The 23,119-nt window shown below is 37.7% G+C and overlaps 1 protein-coding gene across 1 annotated transcript in view; it reads left to right on the top strand.

Moving 5' to 3' along the window:
• The first annotated feature begins 1,955 nt into the window (after positions 1-1,955).
• Positions 1,956-23,119, top strand: part of ABI3BP (ABI family member 3 binding protein) — a 126,883-nt gene continuing 105,719 nt past the window's right edge. The window contains exons 1-2 of the mRNA XM_032094251.1: positions 1,956-2,295; positions 4,518-4,632. Of these exons, the coding sequence (XP_031950142.1) occupies positions 1,956-2,295; positions 4,518-4,632 (455 nt within the window). The remainder of the gene's footprint in view (positions 2,296-4,517; positions 4,633-23,119) is intronic.

Here is a 23,119-nt window from a genome sequence, read left to right on the forward strand (position 1 = left end):
AAACCTCATGTGAAGAATAGACAAACCAATACTGGGTTCTTTCCACCTGAAGATGGTGGAGTACTGGGAAATTTCTTCAGGCAGTATCCAGTTCCACACAGGGCCCAAGACTTCAGAAATACGTGTCTCACAGCACACATAAGAACGGGATGAAGTCCCATAGGTGCTACCTCTCAAAGACTCTTTTTTCCTCCCTGCAGTTCCATTCTTCAGCTAACTCCCCTCCCTTCTGTGCAGGGATGCTGTTGTAAATCTCAAAACCACTACTGCTCTCACTACCTTCTCTCTGTTTCCAGGACTACTAAGTAGTTTAAAAGTAAAAGTAGTTGCTTCAAATTCTTTTCCATGTTTCTATTGATCCGACTTCTGTCTTCTGCAAGCTCAGATTTCTAACACCTCCCAGAATAAATGAAGAACATTTCCTTCATTCTCACTGATCTTAATTTTGCAATAGTAGTCAAAAAACAAAAATAATAATAATAATAAAATAATAAAAATATTCAGACATACTTCATCAAGCATTATTTTTTCTTTCTACAGCTTCTTGAAGTGTACTTAGCCCAACAGACATGTTAAAAAAACCTGTTCTCCCCATAAAAGAAAGCATTTGCATTTCCCATCTCCTGTTTTTATCCCTTAAAATTAGCTGCCTCACCTAACATTCTCCCACTTTGCCCACACTCAAGTTAATATTCTCTGTGTGTTGGTACAGACACTGCAGGTATCACCTTTCTTTTCCTCTATTAAAAAAATAGAAGCAAACAAAAAACCACAAACCAGAACAAATGCCACCACTACCAAAAAAACTCCACACCCAACACCCCGCAACAGATCTAAATCCAACAAATGGAGCTTCAGGGAATCCCTGCTTTAATTTCAATGAAGATTCTCAGTGAGTAAATCTCAATTGCAAGCTACTTAGGGGTGTTTGATAACTTGCAAGCACAGAACCAAGAAACATTTTTCATGTTGCTTTATGAATGCCAGCTGTGCATCCCATGTATTTCAAAAACGAGATTCAGGCAGCACAGGGGTGCCAGCCACTAACATTCATGTAAGTCAAAGGATGGACAGTCTTGCTTTACCACAGTATCATCAGACAGAGTAGTGCTAGTGCAACATGCTGAGCATTTTTGACCTACTAAAGTCCTAAATGAACTTTGACTACTCAGGAGTAGTCCCTCACCCAGCCATGACATTTCTGTGAGTGACGTCATTAGAAAATCTAGAGCAGGAAATCCCTGCATCTCTTTCTAGCCTGAGAACTTAAGACAAGGTCTTTTAAACTTGGATTTTCTCTCCTAAGTTAAGATTAGAACAAGAAGGCCTGGAGTGACAAGCAGCTGGGGATTTTGATATTACTATATGTATGTATTGTTGCCCTGCTATTGTATCACTGCCTACAGGTTTGCTTCTGGCACCATTTCTTTTGCAATTACTGCTCACCTTCTCATCGTGTTCTCCATGGAGCAGCAGCACACAGACTATCACGTAAAAACTTGTTTGCTAGACCAAATGCACACCTGGCAGCCATGCAAAAAAACATTTACCCTCTAGTTTATCTGGTCCTCTCTACTAATTTATGGTGACACCAGTCACATCCAGCACTGGAACTGGAAGAGTTGTGATCGTGTTTTTTCTCTGCTTCTGTAAGAGGGGAATAACACCTTTGATTTGAGCTAGCGGTAGAATCATGGAATATCTTAAGTTAGAAGGAACGCATCAGGATTGGGTCCAACTCACTCCTCCTCACAGAACTACCTAAAAGTAAACCATGTAACTAAGAGTGTTGGCTAGACACTGGTTGAACTCTGACAGGCTTGGTGCTGTGATCACTTCCCTGGGGACCCAATTCCAGTGACTGACCTCCATCTCCCAGACGAATCTTTTCCTAACATTCAATCTGGACTGCGTGCTGGAGATGCTTAAGTCCATACCCCATTGCTGCTGGTTCGATGAAGTTTCGAACAGAATCATTATGCACACAGAGCCGAGGCATCAGCGTGGTGTCCTCCGAATTGGAGACCTGCACACAAGTGTGCCTGGAAATGCCCAACACTGAACCTAAACCGTGGTGTCTGAGCCGTCTCAGCCCACTGCCACGCTGGGTCAGGGACAGTCCCCATGGAGGGCTGGCAGTCAGAGCCAAGCAGCCTCGACATCCTTCATCCAAGCGCATCCCACAGGCTCTGGTGCTCCAGCTGCCACAGGGAGGAAGAGGCTCAGGCACAGGGGCAGCGCTGGGCACCACAAAAAGCACTGCATCTACAGCATTACACTTATGTGCCTACATAGGTAGGTAATACTGGCAATAATTGCACACTAACTGCATACTAAAATGCCTTTTAGCAATGCCTTTTGCACATAATCGTATGGAACTGTGGTGCAGAAAATCATGCTATGAAAAGTCATTGTTCGCAAAAGAGACCAAAGAGTCCTGCACCTTTGTTCGAATAAAGGGAGTGAGTCGACTGGGGCATAACCCCGTGGAGCTTCTCTCTCAAGGTTTCGGAGGACACAGCCTCCTTTTATCCTAAACTCCCAGCTGCATGTTGCCTTCTTCCTTGCCCCATTGGCTCAGGTACTAGAAAGGTACAGCCTTCCCAAACGGCCTAGCACATATTCCCCCCTCAAACGCGTCATTTTCCTCCAAAGTTCAGAAGTTCAGGCTGTCTGGGTTCTGCAATAGACTTAGCAGGGGACCCATTTGTCCTATTACCCTAAAATTCAGGAGTTCAAAGTGTAGTCAGACTGTCTGCAACAAACTTGTGGGGCTTGAGGTTGGTAGAGATATTAGGATCCATTCCAAAGACATTAACACCGATTTCCCTTAAAGACCCTCACCCATCGGATTGTTTGTAGCACCCATCTCTACTATCACTGGGGTGTATTTGGCTGCTATGTATGAAAGTAAAAGCAAATACAGCTTCCTCATGGTTGTTGCTGTTGGGTGGTTTGTGGTGGAGTTTGCTCAGATGCTCTGAGTTCTTTTTGGGCTCTGAGAGTGCGTGTGTATGGGAGTGAGTTGTGTGTTGATTTGAGTTTGCCAGCACGTAGGATTGACATGGGCATGCCCATGATGGAAGGCTGGTTTGCTGAGAGAGTGTCGATGCATGGCTGAGTGTCTTTTAGGGTTTTGAGGCAATTGGGGTGTGTTCTGTCCAAGGAACAAATTGGGAATGAGGAAAAGGAACAAAATTTCATTAGGGAAATTACTGAATTAACTGAAAATATTTGCCTCCTACCCTAGACACCTGAGTTCATTCATTTCAGCCCAGAGATCATGTACCATCAAGACCTGGAAATCTGAGCCGTGTCAGGAGTGCTGGGAAGGACCTTGTCTGGTTCTGTTGACTACAAGAATGGCTGTGAAAGTGAAAGGAATTAACTCCTGGATACATTGCACCCAAACTAAGAGGGCTCCCAACTCAGAGTGGACAGTGGAAATCACTGGACCCCTGCAGCTGAAAATTTCAAAGACATTTGTAAATGAACAGCAAAATATACAGACTATAGCTATGGGAATCATTTTATCTTTAGGTGAAAGTGGTGAAGAAAATTTAATATTGACTTTAATCCAAGGGTTTGGTAAAATGTGTAATCTGTCCAGCATTGCAGCCTGGTTCCCTATCCCCAATTCAGCAAGGGAGCCTATTCCTTGGGGAATTATCCCTATAAATCTGTCAATGGAGATTCAATATAATAATCAATATGATAATGAATAATGTAATAACAAAGGAACTTGATAAGTAAAGAGATTATCCAAAGCCACAGAAAGGGGATTCCAAATTATAAACAGATACTAAAATGGCATTAGAGAACAGAATGGCCTTGGCTCTATTACTGCCAAAGAACAAGGGGTTTGTGGGTATTTAAAATTGGATAGAGAACATTGTTGTGTACATCCCAAATGTAACAGAAGATCTCCAAAGACAACAAAATAGAACAAGTTGCTGACAGCAACATTATCCAAACAGCCTCTGAAACTAATTGGCTCAGCAAAATTCTTCAAGGAATTGGAGGGTGGTCCCTGAAAGGACGGCTGGCTGGGGTACTGGAAACCATTATAATTGTGATCATAATCGTAATAATTATCAGCATTGCTATTGGTCATGTTTGCAAAATGATTGACCCTAACCTTGCAGAAATATATGTGACTGTAGATAAAACTCGAGTTGAACATATCAAATGACCTTAAGGAATTTGAGAAGTTTCAAAGGGGGGAATTGAAACCAAAGGGTTAATCTAAGAACAAGGAGTTTTACTGCGTATGTGTACTTTTAGCAGAGAAACAGGGTGTGCAGGGTCTGCTTACTGAGCAAGGACAGAAGGGAGATTATGGAACCTTGGAGGGGAGTATATCTGGCTCAGGAAGGCAGCCCCAGCCAAAACAAGACCATGAAAGGGGCAGAATCAGGGAAGGGGTTTATGGTAAAGATCAATTATAATATGTATGAATTTCTGGGAATTGTGGTGCACATGCCTGTGATGAATGTATGTAAGCAACGTGCTTGCAGAGGATCGGAATGCACGCTGGGCGGAGCTGTCCCCCGTGCATCCGGGCCCGCAGTTAATGATGCCTGCTTCTCGATGCTGCGCTGGGGCTAAGGAGCTCGATTTACCCGACTTTCGGTCATTTTCGGTGACAACACAACTGCCAGAATGCCGTCTTTAAATAATACTTCAGACAACACTACAATGCATTCATTTAAAGAGCGGAAGGTGGTTTATAATCATTCCAAAATGGCTCCAAAACGGAAGAATTGATCCAGCACGGCTTGCAGGGAGTTTTTGTAGGGGCAGCATTAAATATTTTCAGTGCGGTCTAGGACACTTCCCACATTCAGCTCTCTGCTGGGAGTCAGAGCCAACAGTAGTGATTCAACTAAAGGAAATCTTTGAAAAGATGATCATGATTCTACTTCTGTCATCTTGCTTTATTAACAGAAGCAACACAGAAACAATTGTGCAAATACATCTGTTGCTACAATTAAGATGATGTAACATGTTTGCTTCAACAGTACGGTACAGTGGCAGAGCACAGCAAGGGCTCTCTGACTATCTTGAATGCATTTTCTATGTTTGCAGCATGTTTCCAGAATCTTTAAATTATAAGTGGTGCCTGCAAGAATCACTTCAACAGAAATCCAACATAGTGGCATACCTATGACATGATGAGTTTTTGATGTGGATATGTGCATGATGATGGGAGGATCAGACCATGTTGTTCTAGCGATTATTTAGACTTGAGACTTACATTTTACTTTGTAACCTCTGTCGAAATGGTAGAAGTATCCTTGTGAGTTGCTGAGAAAACAAATGTCTTGCCCAGCTAACTTGTTGGTTGGGGTTTTTCATTAAGCTGCTATTAAACAGGAGAGGTTGGGAACACCCAAGGGCTTGCTTCTATGCTTGCTTCTATGCTTGCTTCTAAAAACTTCAGTTTATCTGTTGGCAAATAATGTAACATTAATTAATATCATATTTTTTGTATGTCCCAGCTGTTTGATAGGGAAGATAGTAGAAGAGCCAAGTCATGTTAAGATTCTCCTTGATGCTTCTGCTCATCTTTGTGTTGCTTCTGAGAATAACCTGCATATTGGCATCTTCATGTTTTTAATCCATGTGAGCTGAATTTGCCAGCTTCTATCTTCTGCAAAAAGAGATTTGAACATCAAAAACTTCAAAGCATTAATACTTATGACACTCTCACCTAGAAATAGTATATGATGTTTGTGGTAAAATATAATGTGGTGAGAAAGGACTTCAATGTTCTCTGTTTTTTCCTTATGTAATAATCATTACTTAAATTTACCCCAAATGTAAGCTATGCCTACATTTGGATTCCCTTTTCACTGAACCAAAAACTCTCAAAAGCAGTATATTGGTGTCACCCGAGTAAGATGCTGACAAAGCTGCAATTAAAGAAAGTTCATTTTTTAATTACTTCTGTCCAGGGTTTAGAAGTACAAAATAAATGAAGGGGAAAATGTGGCAGGAGCAGAAATAGCTTTTGCTCTGTTAAGAATTGGTGCCTTTGGCTGGATGCAAGTGGTAAAGTTGACCTAATAGAAAAGCTGTTCTTTTATACAGTCTGTATCTTATTTCAGTCTGTTCAAGGGTGAATTTTGGAATGCTTTACTTCACCTCAAGAAGCCTTTAGCATTGAACCATGGCTGTCCTTTAATATTTTTGGCTGTAATATATGAATAATAGAATTGGGACCATACTATGGCAAAGAAAATTATGGATGTTGATACCAAAAAAAACCCTACATGCGAATGATAACATTTGTCATGCTTTGTAGGTTGCAGTTCTTAATGTGCTGCTCCAAAAGGAGTAAGGGGTGACATATTTTTCTATTTCCCAACTTGCTTTCAAATAATTTCAAAACCTTTATCTTTTAGGTAATAGCTCAATTTTCAGGGAAATTATGGTGTGGTGATGTACAGTGATTTGGAAATACTGTGACAGGAGAAAGAATTGGTGACAGAGGGATTTATGCTCATAGATAATATTTTTCTATTTTTGTTACCATAGTCACTTCCTTTGAGAACTTTGAGAACTGATTGAACTAATGAAGATGTTATTCCTTCTATGTTTCTTTCTCTTTAAATTTTAAGGTATGCTCTTTGAGATTTGTTTAAAATTGCAAAACCATTTGTTTGTAAAAGCAATCCTAAAATAACATAGAGGTCTTGTTTCTTTTGGGAAGGACTCAAGGTTCCAAGGCTTGATGGCTGGTTCTTACTGCTCTAAACTTTGTTCTCTTGACATGCTGAACTGATAGATAAAAGTCCCTAAGGAATAAGTTGTGGCCATAAGAAAGACAAGGGATCAGCCCAAAGTGGAATGTCTGAGCACTGACTTGCTGGCTCACCATTTAATGGCAAACTTTTCCTCTGCTTCTCTCATGTGTTGCTCCTTTCTAAGCTGTCTGTATTTTACTTCCCAGATAGGACTGTCCTGGTTAATTCCTCTGACTCAGTCTAATATGGCGCCAGCCGTGGTCAAAACTTCTTGGATCTTTAAGACCTCGAGGACTTTTCAACCTTTGAGAGACTTGCAGTTTTCTGCAGGCTAAGCTATGCAGTAATCCTTTTTGGTTTTCCTTTGGCATGTAGAAGTTGGATTGCGTATTGTGTTTGTGTGGACTGTGTTTTGAGAAAATGTTAAAATCACTTAATCAACAACTAGTTCCTGCATTGCTAACTACATCTATTTTAATGAGAGCAAATGAGATGTTATTAATAGATATGGAAAGTACATTAATTGGAGAATATGGAAGTGTGCATAGAATTAACATCTGTAAGTTAAAGACTGGACTAATTCAATATCCTCAGTTAGCGACTTATATCTGGTAAACTTTCATAATCTTATAACTTTTGCTTTACTGCACCTTGGAGTGTTGAAATCCCATTCAGCCTTGTAATAGCACTAACATCCATGAAACCTCATGCAAATACAAATTTGTATAAAACTGCCTTCCAATGCTTGTTTCATAGTCTGTGTTGTGTCTTGTTTGCACCAGTCCCACTCCCAGTGGGCAGCTCTCCAAACTGCCAAGTAACTATTGTTTGTGGTGTTGATATCTTTGTTGGCAGCTTTTGCTAGATAATCAATAGCTGAATTGGCTGGGCATTAAACTTAGCATTAAACAGGTAGTACTGTCACTAGACATTCTGGAAGAGTTTATCCTCTGTAAGAGAACACTGTGTTCTTCCTGTATCAGCTTCTCTGCTGTACCTTCTCACGTGTCATGTGCAGCTTCACACACATGTATCTTCTTGCAAATATCATATTCAGCAAAACATATAATGGAAAAAGAAGCTAATCCATGTACTCTGACAGATTCCACCAGTAATCTGAGAATACTGCATCATGAAACTTCAACAGACCTTTTAAACGTAGCATGTGGCCAAGCACTGAAACATGGCTGTGCATGATCTAGCTGTAGTTTAGCTTTTAAAGTGTATTGTATACTGTTTTATATCTGCCACCAAGTGGATCAAACACCACATTTTTTGTATTATGAGAATTATTTTAATCCTGGCTCAGGGAAATTGTAGAAATTGTGATTCTTTTTTCGGGAAATTGTGAAAAAAAAAAAAATTATTTGGAAAGTCTTTGGTTTGGCAAAGTGACATTTTTTGATTTTGGTTTGTTGTTTTTCTGGTGTTTGGGATTTTTTTAGTTTGTTTTGCTTGGTTAACTAAGTCTGGACTGCTGACCAAAAATAGAATGTTTAAATGCTTTATTTCTGCTTATTTTCCTTCACGGTGATATGAGCCAAGAGAGGTATCTCTCATTCTATGGTAAGTGAAATCTTTAATATAATACTACAAAGTATATTGACTTTTCCTACAGACTTAGTTAATTACATTCAGTAAAAAAATATAGCTAGCATTTGTAAGTTCCTCTGTAGGAAGTGAAATAATCAGTTTGTGTAATAAATAAGTTAAAATTTAGAAGTGAACTGAATTATTAGCATTGAGAGATTGTAGTGACAGGTGACACAGACTGCCTTTTTTTCTCCTCTTTGCTAAATATTTTGTTTATTTTTGTACTGATCAGGATGGCTTATGTAGTCACAGTGCTGCTGAACAAATGAACCTCAGTCACGAGTTGAGTAGACTGTGTATTGTTTTCCCCTTGCACCACCCCAGATTTTGAGGAGGGTGCCAGCAAGCTGTTACAGATGTGGATAATGTGGAGCAATTGTTTTTAGTACTTAGACCAGAACAGCGAGTCATTTCTGTATGCACTTATAATGTCAGTTGATAACCATGGCCTATAAAGATAAAAGTTTTGTAAAATATTATCTAAAATAATGTATTTAGGTTGCTTAGTTTTAGTCTTTCTTACAGATCATGTTGTTCAAAACCCACATAATAATGAGAACAATAATATGTTTGCAATTCCAAACTGGGTTAAGCTGATTGTTGTTTGTGCCTAGTTTTACCAGACATTGTATTGATGCACAACAGACACTAATGCAAAAGAAAAGTCTAATTAAATTTTTCCCAGGGAATTTCTGCTGAGTTGGTTTGCTGTTTGACTAAGCAAAGTTCTTATCTTAATTCATAAAAGAGAGATGGAAGTATATGATGTCTTTAATTGGTTCAAACAACAATAATTATGTTGATATGATGTCGAGTTTCACGTCTGCATTGCTTATCAGCCTGAAACTTCTGTGATTCTCATTTTTATCAGTATCTGGTTTTGTTGAGATTAATATGTTTTTTCTTAAGCATAATTTTTCTTTGGGGTGAGGCTGCTTCTTTGTTCTGTTTTTCTGTTATTTCATGTGTTAGTTCTAACTTCTGGTTTTTTTGGACAGTGCTGTCCACTTTACTAAGGCCATATATTATGACTATAAACACTATTTGTTAATGACAAAGCTATTTTTTGTATTAAGTGTTCTGAAATAAAACCTGGTATTGATTCATCTGCTCAGATTGATTATATTTTGGTACACCTGTAGGTATAAAAAAATGCAATGGCTATTTGTAGTACTAGTAGATATGCTTTGCAATTTGAGTGTTACATATTTTTATTTTTCTTTCATTTTATTGCCTAGGTCTTCAATAATTCATATCCTTTAAAAATGTTGTGGATGTAAACCACAGCTATTTTCACTCTTTGTGACATATCTTACTGTATCTTACAATTTTGGTGTCCCCCAAGAATTTTCCTTTCGTCTCTTTGTCCCTGGTGTCAGACTGAAACAGTCTCCAGACTCTTCAGTAAAGGGCGTTTCAATAAAACAGATGTCTCTCGGAGTTAAATAACTTGCATGGTTTCTTGTCCACAATCACCTCCGAGTTTAGCATCTCTTTTCCAGTTGTTAAAGAATCAGGAGACACAGGTTACGTTTTGTTGTGGGTATCAGCTGCCTTTTACACTAGAAGCAATATGGCCTTGAGGTAATTAGGATGACTTACTTGGCAGACAGAGCATACAAAAAACATCCCCCTTGGTGGATCACTACTGTTCTGGATGTATCTCCTTCCTTTTGTCACAGTCTCCCAGGAGCAGATCTTTACTATTCCCTTTGTCATGATGTAACATATTGCTTCTGAGAAATTTACAGCTAGAACTTCTTCAGTACAGAGTGGAGAACTTTGCCAGTAATCTGAAAGCTGTAATGTTTCTTCTTGTGTAGCTTCTTCCAGATACTCTGTAAAGCCAGGGTTCCACAGTAAACAATACCAGACACCGCTGCCATGGCCCTTCACAGGGCTAATTTAGTCTTAGGGGGATGTAAAAATGCAAACGTTTCAACTGAATAAATGTAGCAGGAAATTAGAAGTATCAGTCATCTTGACATTTATGATGCTCAATGAGACAGAAGGTTCACAAGACATAAGAAAATTCAAAATTTGAGGATGCAATTTACAACGGTGCAACTGTGAGTATATGCTTCAAGAATGAGTAGCTGTCATGAAATAGATTGTCAATAGAAAATGTAAAGTATAAATGCTATATGATATTTAGCAGTAATTTGCATACAGAATTGACTTGTTTGATCAACTAGCACTATGTATGTGAAATCCAGTTAGTAAGTCTGTAGTGGTTGGCTCTGTATTCCACAGAATCAAATTTCCTTTATACAATTAAGAGGATTTTTATATAGAATTATGTTCAGGAGTTAGTGTGTAAAATGGTGGTGGGCATCTTTGAGTTTTTATTCCACTTCTATTTATCTGATCGCTTCATAGATTAGTAGTTTTGAAATGCTAACTTCATTATTCATGAATGAGTTAAAGTACAATTATGAAGTGAGATATTTTTGATCATCTCATAATCTCAGTCTAATTCAAAATTACTTCCATTTGGGATCCACTTTTGGCACGTGTTCTTGTCACTAGCCCCAAGTAACATTTTCTGTATAAATAACAAATTGTGGTGTCTTCCAAAAATTCTCTGCCATTTACAGCAAGCATGTTGTATTCATAAGCAGCAGTGGGTATAGTGTGATCTTTCATTGCTGGTACAAGTTGTTCCCCTGGTTATGCTTTTCCATTTTGGTATCAAAGAATTGCCTCCATTGGTGTTTCCCTTCCCTGAAAAATTTCACGTGTAGGGTCTGCATTCTATCTAAGCTTCTGTCACCGCTTTTCTGTGAATCTCTCATGGAAAGTACTGCATTTATTAAAGCTACTTTCTGCTATCCCTTCTTTGATATGAAGTGCTCTTATCTTTAATCCAGACTTTCTCAGGAATATTTGAAAATTTCTTTTTCTTTTAAGAATGTGCATTTGTTAAAACTTTTGGAAAAGGATTATATATATTAATTAATTAACTTTTAAAAAATAAGAAATAAGTCACACCCATGAATATGTATATTCCAAAAATAGCTGTGAATTTTTTTTAGTTTTACAATGCAAAATTATGCTGAAATTACCAGTATTACTGTTGCTTCAAATGGTCAGTTTTGGTTTTTTTCTAGTTTAGGTATATGATACACTCTAAGACTTTTTTTATAGCTTTTTTTGTATTGAATCCCACTACCCATCCCCAAAAGAAGAAAGTAGAAACCCATTTTGTGTAGTTTTTCAGGGTATGAAAACAATCCTCCTGGCTTTGTTCATATTCCCTAATCTCACAGCTTTGTGTCTCATAATTGTATCTTTTTTCTGTATGTTATCTGCATTTTTTTATCTGACCCTTTCTTACTCTGGGAAATTATTTAGAAGCCATTAAAAGTGTGAACATAGAACAGCTACAAGATTTGTGTAAAAATAGATTTCCTTCAATCTACTCATCTTCCTCCCTACAATATGGATCTTTTTATTTAGTACACGAATATATAATGAGAATATATTAGTGCATTTAAGACCATGACCACCCACAGTACACTTGAATTCAAACCAGATGAAACATGGAAGAACAGCACATGGAATAAAACCATTTTGAAGCACTCAGTTTACCGGATCTGTCTGAGGACCAATTTACCTCTTTTGGTGTGATTTTCTAAGAAAATGAAGCTATTATGAGCATATATTTTGCTTACATTGTTGTCCTTAAATGTTCTTTATGTTGCAGCAATACTAACATTCTGCAAACATCCTGGGAGAAAGTAACAGAGAGAAATTGCTATATACATCTTACGTTTTGAATCTCATACTATTTTTTTAAATAAGTGTTTTAGGAGAAAAAAAGAAACAAGTGGTACATTTCATTTCTGCCCTTGAGTTTAGTTCAATGCTTTCTGGCCTCACGTTTAGGGAAAAAGGAAACAATTGCTTCCCATTCACCTTTACTATTCCACTACTGATTTACATATCTTTAGTGTAGGACCCTTCAGCTGCTGTTTCATTTGTTAAGAAGCTTTGGGTGGGTTTCTTTTGGCTGGTTTATTTACTCTTTAATTTTGAAATTTATTTTTTCTTCATGTGGAATCTACTTCTAAATTTTGCCCGCTGTTGTTTTTTTCTTTATCTTTTCGGTTCACCCATCTCCTTTTTATTGAGTTTGGGGCATGGGGCAGAGATAGCTGCATCTGTTGTACCTTCTGTGCTTTATACAGTGCTTAGGCACAGTGATATTCTTTGTTGTCTCTTTCCTAATGATTTTTGTTCATTTGACCCTCTTTTTTTGCCTATTTGTGCAGCTAGGGCATCAGCACATTTTGTCGCATTACATTTTGTCTCTTTTTCTCTAAACTTATACATGTATCTTGAGGAACACAAGTTGAAGGACACTTTCACAGATAATACTCTCTAAGCAGATAAAAGTAGATATCAAGGTATTAAATCTTTGCATTTGGTGTCAATGGTGTTCAGTTTTACTTCTTGTACTTAAATTGAATCATGAAATTCCTGTTTGTCATGTTTCTTTCATTCTGGTTTAATTCAATATTTTTTCAGTCATTAAAAACAGGCAAGACAAAAAAAATGTCATAATGAATGTGCTCTTTTTAAAAAGACAGTTTAAAAGTTCATGTGGGTGTTGGCTTTTCTGGGATTATTATTTTGGCATGCTCTGAGGGGAAATGGTGTTTGAGGAAGTTGTGAGCCTTTGAACGCAGTGTACTCTGTCAGTAGGGGTGTGGTTTGTGAGACACACATTGCACGTGCCTCTGGGAATTTGTGGGTTTTCCACTTGTAGTAATAGCTCTTTGTTAAATTGCACCTTCTACCAGCTGTGAACCAAGGGGGTGCTGGCTGATGAGTAATGCCTGGAGAGCTAGTGCAGGGCTTGACCAGCAGAGATGATTGGGATCTTATTCTCAGCTTGGTTTGTGTGACCTGATTTAAGGAAAAATTGTGAATGGCATTTTCCAAAATACATTCAAATTTATTTTAGAAGGGCTGGATGACTGTGTTGAGGTCTGGAGATTCAAAGAAGCCCAAGTTAGTACCAAGATTTTGATACTGTGTGTCCAGCTCAGTGTTGTGTTAGGTGATATGCCATCTCCTTGCCCTCCTAGAGAGGTATCATTTAGATCGTCTTTCTGATTCTTTTATGAAATAAACTTTGCAGCGCATGTTTGCAGGTCGATAAAAAATTTAGTAATTCATATTGTCAGGGCATAATAGTAAGGAAACAATGTTATGGCTTGAATAAGTAAATCATTTGCTATCTGTATTCCTCATCACCACCACACTATTTTTCACAACAGAAGAACAGGAAGAGGGTATTCAAAAGCACTCTTGAGGAGGACAATGTGTTTAGTTAAATGTAAGTTCTATGTTGTCATTAATAGGCCTTCTACTACACTTTCAGTAACCAGCCATTTCTGCCACAGATGTGGTGTTGTCTGGTCCGATAATTTCAAATGGATTCACTTCAAGACAGCTTCAGTTGCTCCATGAATGGCAGAGCTTTTCATTCCCAAGCCTATTCTTCCACTACCAGTAAATTGTGGTACAATTTCAGTTTACTCCTTTGGTTCCTAGAATTGCAATTTCTTCTTGCAATAGCCTGAATGTTCTAGATGCTGAAGGATGCCTATTTCATATTTTGCCTGTATAATCCTCTTAACCTAATGAAGAGATTAATTAATTCATATCAATATTCATAACTGAGAAATTATATTGTTTATGATTGTTTCATTGTCTCAAGATTGCGCCAGTTCTACTTCACTGCTCCGTGGCTGGAAGATTTCACTCTAGTTAAAAAAACTTAAAGATACTGTTTTCTACCAAAAATTAACCACTTGCACAGCTGACAGTTGCTTTTCCTTCTTGTAAACCACTCAAACATCTTATCAACTTAGAAGTAAATAAATGTAGTGAATACCTAGAAGCTGTAAGTGGAAGGCTAAAGAGTCCTTTCTATATTACAGAAACCAACACAAATCCTGATCATCCCCCCTTTCTTTTCCCCCGTCAAGAAAGAGACACCCTTAAATGAAATTCCTTTTACTTGGTAGGTTACAAGTTTTATTCTTGTAGCATACCTGTCCAAGTTCTAGGCAGTGCCAATCCAGACAAAAATGCAAACTGCTTATATGAATTCAGGATGTTGTCAGCACTCACTAACATTTTATCTAAAGTCAAAAGACTATCATCATCCTTGCACCTGTGTTTTGTCTTGAAAAACATAATTGGAAAAGTTGGGGAAACATCTTGTTTGTTTTGCAGTTTGGCAACACAAATCCACGTAAAATATTCAGGAGTGAAATACAAAGATTTCAGGAGTGACAAGTAGAATGCTTCTAATGTGGAAATACTTATTGTACAAGAGAAAATCATTACTGTATGCCTGCCCAAATAAAATGATTCTAACATAAAGCTTGAAAGCAGAAGTGGAGATACGGGAGAACTCTATTAAATAAGTACTCACTCTGTCCTGCCATCTCTTTAGGAAGTGACTTTAAATGGTGTAAATTTTACCCTGGATCTGGGCCTGACTTCAGATTTGTTTCTTGTTGCTGGGGAGCATACTTGTTTAGAGGACACTAGAGTTAGGAAAATTGTTGGACTGCTGAAACATTGTAGAAATGGAAAAAGTATAAATAATTGAAAAACTGCTCAGCCTAATTCAGCAAACTGTGACATTAACTATAATTCTTCTGCCAGTAAAAGCTATGTCCACATTAGGATATTTTGGAACTATAGCTAGGCCAAATATTGTGCATCTGAGCCTTTGCCACAGCAGAAAGAACAACTTTCATATTTTCTCCTCTAGTTGCACTGCTGGAGGAAAACAGTGCTAAAGATTATCTAAATACAAAAACCTCAAAAAATCAACTGAAGAAACTGTCAATTGTTCTTTATGTAGAAAATAAACTGTGGTACCACAAATGGATCTGGATGAGCTTTCAAGCACCTCCTGCTTGCCTCAGGCTGATCAAACCACCAGGCAATTGTCCAAGCATAGCAGGCTTGGTAACTCTGCCTGGAGTTGAAAGGGAAGAAGTAAACAATGACATTTTTACTCTGGAAAGTGCTTTGTCTCTGCCAAAAAGTTCTCTCCTTCCCCATGTGGAAGTTCTATAGCAATGGAATTACGTTGTCAGGGTTTTAATCTCTGAACTGAGGGATTATTCCAGCAATTGACCCTTCTTAGTTTAGGACTGAAGCTGTGGGTACTATCAGGAAATATTAGTGGGTGGAGATTTGTAGCTTTCTGCTAACAGCACTGGTGTGAAAAACTTTCTCCACACTCCACTGTGGTTTGCAGGACATGCTAGCAGCTGCAGTGGTGATAAGGAAAGTGAACTGGAATCCTGCTACCTGTATTTAAAGAGAGAATGATCATGTGCAACTAGATACAATTAGCATTAATAATTCAAATTAAATAAGCGAAAGAAATCAAACAATACCCTTGTTATCAAATGGTTGTTATATATATATGTGGTTTGTCTCACATGGCTACTGAAGACAAAACTGTTGAAAGCTGGGGCAAGCTAAAAGGAGGGAAGCCATATTGATGCAAGCTTACAGCTGGAGGGAAATGTTTTCCCTAGGAAAGTGGATATTACCTATTTTTTACGCATATAATTATGCTTGGATAAATAGTTATATTTATTTAGGATTTTTAAATATGGATCATTATTCTTGCACATAGTATCTTTCCAGAATAATGCAATTATCTGAATAAGCATGTAAACTACACATATTAAAGCAGTGGCCAAATTTTTTTGGCAGATGTGACTGCTTTGTGGTTTAACTTCTGCCTGAACATTTTGACTTTGACAGATTACTGGGACCAAAGAGCTTCCCAATAAATTTTAGTTGTTTAGGGTGTTCTTTCAGACATGTTTGTGTGAAAACTTTCTCTAGGTCAGTTTGGATATGTAGCTCCCGTCCCCAAACTGTCTGAATCCAGAACTCTCTAGGATGTGAATGGCACTGATTTACAGAACTGCTACTATGTCTACAACAAGCAGAACAGAAGTTGTAGTGTTTTGAATTAATGATGCATATAGTTCACCTGCTGTGGAGTTTTAATGCAGTATTTCTAATATCATATCATGCCCTCTCTGTCACAGGAGCAACACTAACAATTTCCCCAAAGCAAAGTATTTTTTCTCTCACACAAAAAGTATGTAAATAGATGAGAATAATTGTGAAAATATTATAAGCTGTTTTGCTTCTGTCATATGTATGATTTTAAAAATATGAAAGATGAGGAACTGCTGGGGTTTGCAGTTTAACAATCATTGTAAAAGACAAACCAACATATCCCTAAACTGGGTGGACAAAAGAAGACAAAAAATATCTTCTATGAATCTGCTTTAGTCAGAGATCAAATAAATTTACTCACTTTAAAATTATTCTGTTGGAACACAGGTTTCCCAAATTTGCCATGAAGGGTTATTAAAACAAAGTAAATGAACATTTTTTCTATATTATTTGAAGGCTTTGGTTCTGTAAGCATTTTGTAAGCGTTTGTAGTTAGCAAGCCTGAAAGTAAACTTCAAAAGAAGCAAATCTCTTTCATATCTTACTCAAAAGGAGGCCAAGCTTCCAAGGCAGAAACATTAGCCTCAGTTTGAACTTTTATTTAAGGTCTTCATCTTACATATTTTGCCATTGGTTTTAGTTATTCTCTGTGCAAATCTTTGCACAGGCTAAGGTCTTGTTGCTCATCAGAATTGCAGTCCACAAATGCAGTGAGAATATGGGGCCTTGTCAAAGACCAGCTCATTTTGAACATTTTTTTTTAAGGATTGCATCTTTTTGTAGACTTGACCAAGCCAAAATTTCCTTTAATCTGTGGGAAGCTATTTGAATGCTACTCAGATGTGAACTTTTGTGACATTAATTTCTTCTACATTAAATATACCTTTTCTCTCTGAGTTCTATATCTGATAGTGAATACTGTTTTTAGATTGTATCAGAGTCAAATGCTTGAGTAGGAGTTTTTATTCACTGGCAAGAAGAGTAGTTTCATGTTAGACTGAACAAGATATGGTGACAGAGCAGCCAGATAAGCATTCAGCAATGTCAGCAAAACGAAGTGAATTTTGTTTTTTTCATCTTCTGCTTTGCAGTCAAGCTTCAGCAGTATTATTTAATCTGTTTAATGAAGATAATTTTGGTGTTTGAACTTGAAAAGTGCATCAGTGAAGCACCTGCTGCTTTCAGTCTAATCAGCATGGCCAGACTTTCCAACTATGCTGATACTTCTGTTGATTATTTAGGGTTCATTAGGAACAATGTTACACAGTGTCCTTCCCTTGCTTTTCTTCTGGCTTGGTTTACTTGCACAAGGAGGGAGTGTCAGATGCATCTGCTAGGAAAAAAAATCTATTTGAGCACAATATACAGGGTTTTTTCCAATTCTCAACTTTTAGGCAGTGGAGTTGTTAGTCATTCCTGAGTCAAGATACACAAATAAATTCCCTTACTTTTGACAATTCTTGCCACTTAATGATGGTGATTCTAAATACTATAGGCACTGTGCATGAGTAAGCCATGGGTTACAGGATTGTGCAAGCAGATAAATGTCTGGTGTTTAGCCCTCAGTATGTCCACAAAAAATAGAATTACTAGAATAATTTCCAGTAAGCTAAAATTTCCTGACTTCTACTGTTGCAATGCCAAATTGATTTAGCCTAAGATAAGAAAAAAGACCACATGTGGCCATCTAAAAAAATCCTTGTGGCTTAATCGTCAATGATCATAACTAAGACAACTTGTATTTCCTTGTAGGCTGACAAAATAATTCTCTTGTGGTAATTGAGCCTGCACCATAAATTTAGGAAAACATAAATTTTATTTTTAAATACAGTTAATATAACATAACACTGAATAAATGTTCACCATCTTGGACAGGTATCACTTTACTTTGTGATTGCATAACAGGAAGTTTGTGTTGGTGATGCTGCTTACTGAAGCTGTTTTTATTCAGAAGGACTGATTGCTATCCTTGTATCCTGTGAGAAGAGGAGAGGATCTTTCTGTAGTTCCAACCTAGGAAAACATAGCTTCATTTCTCTGAATGCAGCATATTTAAAGCTGATTAGAATATGGATGTCTCATTGGAAATACATATATTTAATGTATATGAGAGGAGAAGGAAGTGATCAAGCTGGAAAGGACAATTGTGTAGTTCACAGAAAAGGTAGATTTTAAATAGAGTTTTTTGATTGTTTGACTGGCTGTGGGGGAAGGCTTAAAATGGTAAGAGCCATCTAATCTGTTTTCTTCTTTTTGGCATTCAGCCCACCAGAGAGACAGAGTGGGAGTGTTGTTACTGGACTGATGACAGTTTCTAATGCAAAATGTATCCAAAAATCAGTCAGAGAATTCTTAACCCTTAATTAATTCTTAACCATTAATAACCTTTAATACCATGGCTCAGGGAAATGGCATCATGCCATAATGTGCCTAGCACAGTGTTTGAACCAGATGGGTTCTCCCACTGGCAACTGGGAGAATCAACTTCTGATTGTTCACCAGAGGCTCTGATAGAAGTAGTGGGGAAACTCTGCAGGTGTCCTACACTATCTAGGGAGTTATGAGCAAGCAGTATCTTCCTCTTGAGCTTGTTTGTAAAACATGCAGATTGTTTGCTTAGGGCAGGATACTGCCAAGAAGTTCCTTTTGACTCATCTCTTGTTCTTTAGCCAAAAATATGGTAAGTATTCTTCAGTCTCAAAATCATACCCACTGTATTTTGTATTAATAAAATAATATTTTTAAGATGATGAATGAACTTGTTCTAACAGCCTCACCATGAGTACTTCCTTAGACTAAGCAGGAAAAGAACTAAAGGATATGTAGCTGAGAGATTTCTTTCTCTGGATTCACAGCTTGTTTCTGTCTGCAAGTGAAGGCAACTGTTTCAGGGAGCAGATTTCAGTGTATGAATGTGTCAAAGCTTCCCTGCATTTTTCAAACCCACCATATTACTCAAATATTTCTTCGAAATTAACATTAAGATCTGCTAATGTTTACACCACCATATCAAAAATAATTATTTTCTGAGCTCTTTTTGAGTACTTTTCTTAGTTTTCCTATTGCTTTTTGAAGTTCCTGTGTCTCGGGGTTTTCAGTGTTCATTGGCATACGTTCTGTTTTCCTGCTGTTCCATCTCTATTTGCTCCCTTCAGAGAGCAAGCCATCCAGTAGAGTGACTGAGGCAGGACTCTTGAGGGAACAGTAGTATGCTATCACGACTATGATACAGGCTAGATAAAATAAGAGTGCAGAGGACTTTTGCTGTAAGTTTGCAAGCTAATACTAATTAATTCAGCTTCTGTGTAATTAAGTCCCTATCTAGTTACCTGTCCATTTACCTAAGTATTCTCTGATTGTAACTGTGTACACAGGCAATTACACTGTACATAGATACATTCTTTTGTTAATATGCAAAAATATTTCTGTTATCCTGTATCCTATATCGTCAATCCTCTTCCACATGTAAATTGCATTTGCTCAGGATGTTGTGCTGGAATCTTACTATACTCCAAAATTTCTTATTGAGAAACATGCATTTCATCTAAAGCCATAGACTAGATGTCATTTTAAAATCACCTTATTTTGTTACAATTGCATGGCCTCAGGGTGAAAATCATTGTTAGTCAAAAATCATATTCAGGCATGTTTTAATGATGTGTAATAAATAAATGATGTGTTCTGAGAAGAGGAAGTTTGTAGTTTTTGTAAACATTTGGTAATGTGCTACAAAATGTGAAAATATGGCATTAATATTTGCAAATAATAATTTGGAAATCAGTATTTGACACTGTTTGGACTATCTTTCGTGTTATATAAATGATGGTGCATGATGCAGCTATTTTGGAAGTCTTGTAAAATGCAGTGGAGTAACTTAAACATGAGTCATATGCTAATTTTTTGGCTGATTTTGCTCAAGAAGCACTTTGGGGGTTTCTTTGGTCCCTCCTTTCCTCGATAATTAGTTTAATTAATTATTGGGTCTGGGGGTTTATCACAAAAGCCAGTTGAATAAGGTTAGGAAAGCTACAAGAGTTGAGTTGAGTCTATCCTTGGGAATGTATAAGCCTTTTGGCTCCTTCAGTTTTGCTTCTGCTTGTCACAGGTGTAACTTTTTCTAAAGAAAAGATTCAGGGATAATGAGCATTGGGATGTTTTGTCTGAAGAAGTAACCACAGCACACAGCCCAATGTCTCACAATGTACTAGAAAAGACTGAAGGGGAAAGCATAAACTGCTGGGAGCTGTGAGTATCAAATTAATCAGTATTTATGAAATAAAAAGTCCTATTTTTCTGTATCAAGTTTTGGGGTTTTTTTAATCTGTACCATTTTCTTGGAGAGATGAAACTTCTGTATCTTTACCTGTAATAGTACCATGCTGTCTTCTGCACCTGATGATTTTCTTACATTCTGTGATTTAAAGTCTTGTTCATGACCTTTTTTTTATTATTATTTTTATTTTTATGTGCCGCTGGCACAGTTTTCCTAAGGTTCAGATGAAACCTGTCCCTTACATGGGATATTTGCATTCCAGAAGAATCCTTGCTTTCTGGAATGAATCTGAAACCTTGTTTCTGACATTGTCACTTCAGCCAGACATTAAACTTCTGCATTCTGTTAATTTTGCCAGTCTGGCATTGTATAAGCTGTGTGAGGTCTCTAAAATCACATTGCTTCACATCTGTGTTGTCATACTCTGGTGGAGGCATTATGAAGGATTTCCTCACACCAGGGTAAGGAAACTGCCATAACTGATCATTCCCATGCTTAGCATATCCTGGCTGCAGACAAGAATACATTAAAAAGCCTCAAACTTTAAAGTATTTCCATAAGAATATTCTCTCCTAAGTCTTTTTTGGCTTGACACATTCATTGCGAATTAGTATCTTCAGTGTTAATGATTATGATATGGTCAACAGTCACTGAGAATTAAGGGAATACTGAAATGGCATTGGTATTGGAATTAGAGTTCATACACAATCAGTATTTAATAAGCAGGTCTTTGAAACATATTTTTTCTCGACAATTTCATGTTGACAATTAGCAGGCCCAAACGTGACGAAGTGCTATATCTCTGCATCCTTTAGACCTTATTTTTGCTAATGATAAAATTTGCATCCTCTGAGATCTTGCAACTGGTGTTTTAATTGTAAGTGTTCCTTGTTTTAGTAACGTCACTAGCTTGTGACATGAGATTGTTAGTCTTATTACTTCTGGAGTAGCTTAATATGGGCATCTTTCTGGTTTCAGAACTCTCAGAATTCCTTAAGTCCCAACCTGAGGGACTGAATTTGCTGAGATGTTCACTATTCATATATTTTTTTTCCTTTCTTAGAACAGCTGACAGTCTTCCTCTGCAGTACCAAGTTTCTGGCTGTAGAAGCAGGTGCTGATGTTTAAAATGCTGGCATTATAAAATTATGGATTGTTGAGCAGTAACCTGCTTAAGGTTTCACATTATTATCCGTCACGACTTACTATTGATGATTTTATTATGCCTGGATCTTAGAGCTACTGTGCACCAGTTTTGAAATTAGGAAGCCCTTATAAAGCTTGGAATCATCTCAATCAATGACAAACCCACTTTTCTCAAAACTCATTAGTAGCAACTTGCAGCGCAACAGCTGATGTAATAATGGGTGTGTATAAAGAAATCTCTCGTTTCCTGGCACATATTCTGATACCCCCGCCTTGCCTTCATTGCTATCAGATTTCCTCAGGATGGCTACAGCTTTTTATTTTTTTCTTTGCAAAATTCTCCTTTGATTCCCGTAAGGAGCCTGCATAAGAGTCATGTGTGTGTATAATCTCATACAAGTATTTCTGGCACTTGTCTAACTTAGTCACAATATATAATGGATTTCAGGGCTGGTGTGCAGAACATTTATAAACAAAATCAGTTGTTATGGGCAGTCATATGGTCTCTAAGACAACAAGAGTCTACTTCATCATTCGGTCTTACCTCCTGTGTATCGCAAATCATTTTCAATTTTCAGTAAAAGCAGAAATTGCCTAATAAAACTTAAAAAAAGTTTTTTGAGTGGAAATTTCCTGTCCAGTTACTGTTTGAATCCCAAATTGTGGTCTTTATTTCTTCATTTTTTTTCCTTCCTTTGCACCAAAGAGCAGAGAATAGCTATAAGTTGATCTGAATACCAAGGAGAGCTCTACTAAGCGACAGAACGAGAGCACACAGTCTTAAGCTGCAACAAGGGAAATATAGGTTGGATATTAAGGAAAATGTTTTTCACTGAAAGAGTGGTGAAGTACTGGAATTGTCTGCCTGGGGAGGTGGTGGAATCACCATCCCTGGATGTGTTTAAAAAAGATTGGATATGGCACTCAGTGCCGTGGTTTAGTTGAGGTGTTAGGGCATGGGCTGGACTCAGTGATCTTAGAGGTCTCTTCCAACCTGGTGATTCTGTGATTCTGTGACTTTCCTCCATATGGTACTTGTTCAAGGTATTTGATCCACAAGTGCCCAGTGCTGTAATGTTTCCCTGGCACGATAGATTTTGTCTGTGTGCACAGTATGACTGTGTATAAGCCCTGCAGCATAGAAGGCAGGTTCTGGAAATAAATTGAGGCCAGCAGACCCCTTCACACCATCCTCTTTGCTTACCTGAACCTGCACATGGGGACAACCTGCAAATTAGTTTGGGATCAGTCCTGCTCTTGGCCACTACTTTCTCATTAGTATCTCCCTTTGGTAGGAGAAGGGTTATTGATCATCTGTAAAGCTTGTCCATCATGATTAATA

The sequence above is a fragment of the Corvus moneduloides genome, chromosome 2, assembly GCF_009650955.1.
Source record: "Corvus moneduloides isolate bCorMon1 chromosome 2, bCorMon1.pri, whole genome shotgun sequence".
Taxonomy (NCBI): Eukaryota; Metazoa; Chordata; class Aves; order Passeriformes; family Corvidae; genus Corvus; species Corvus moneduloides.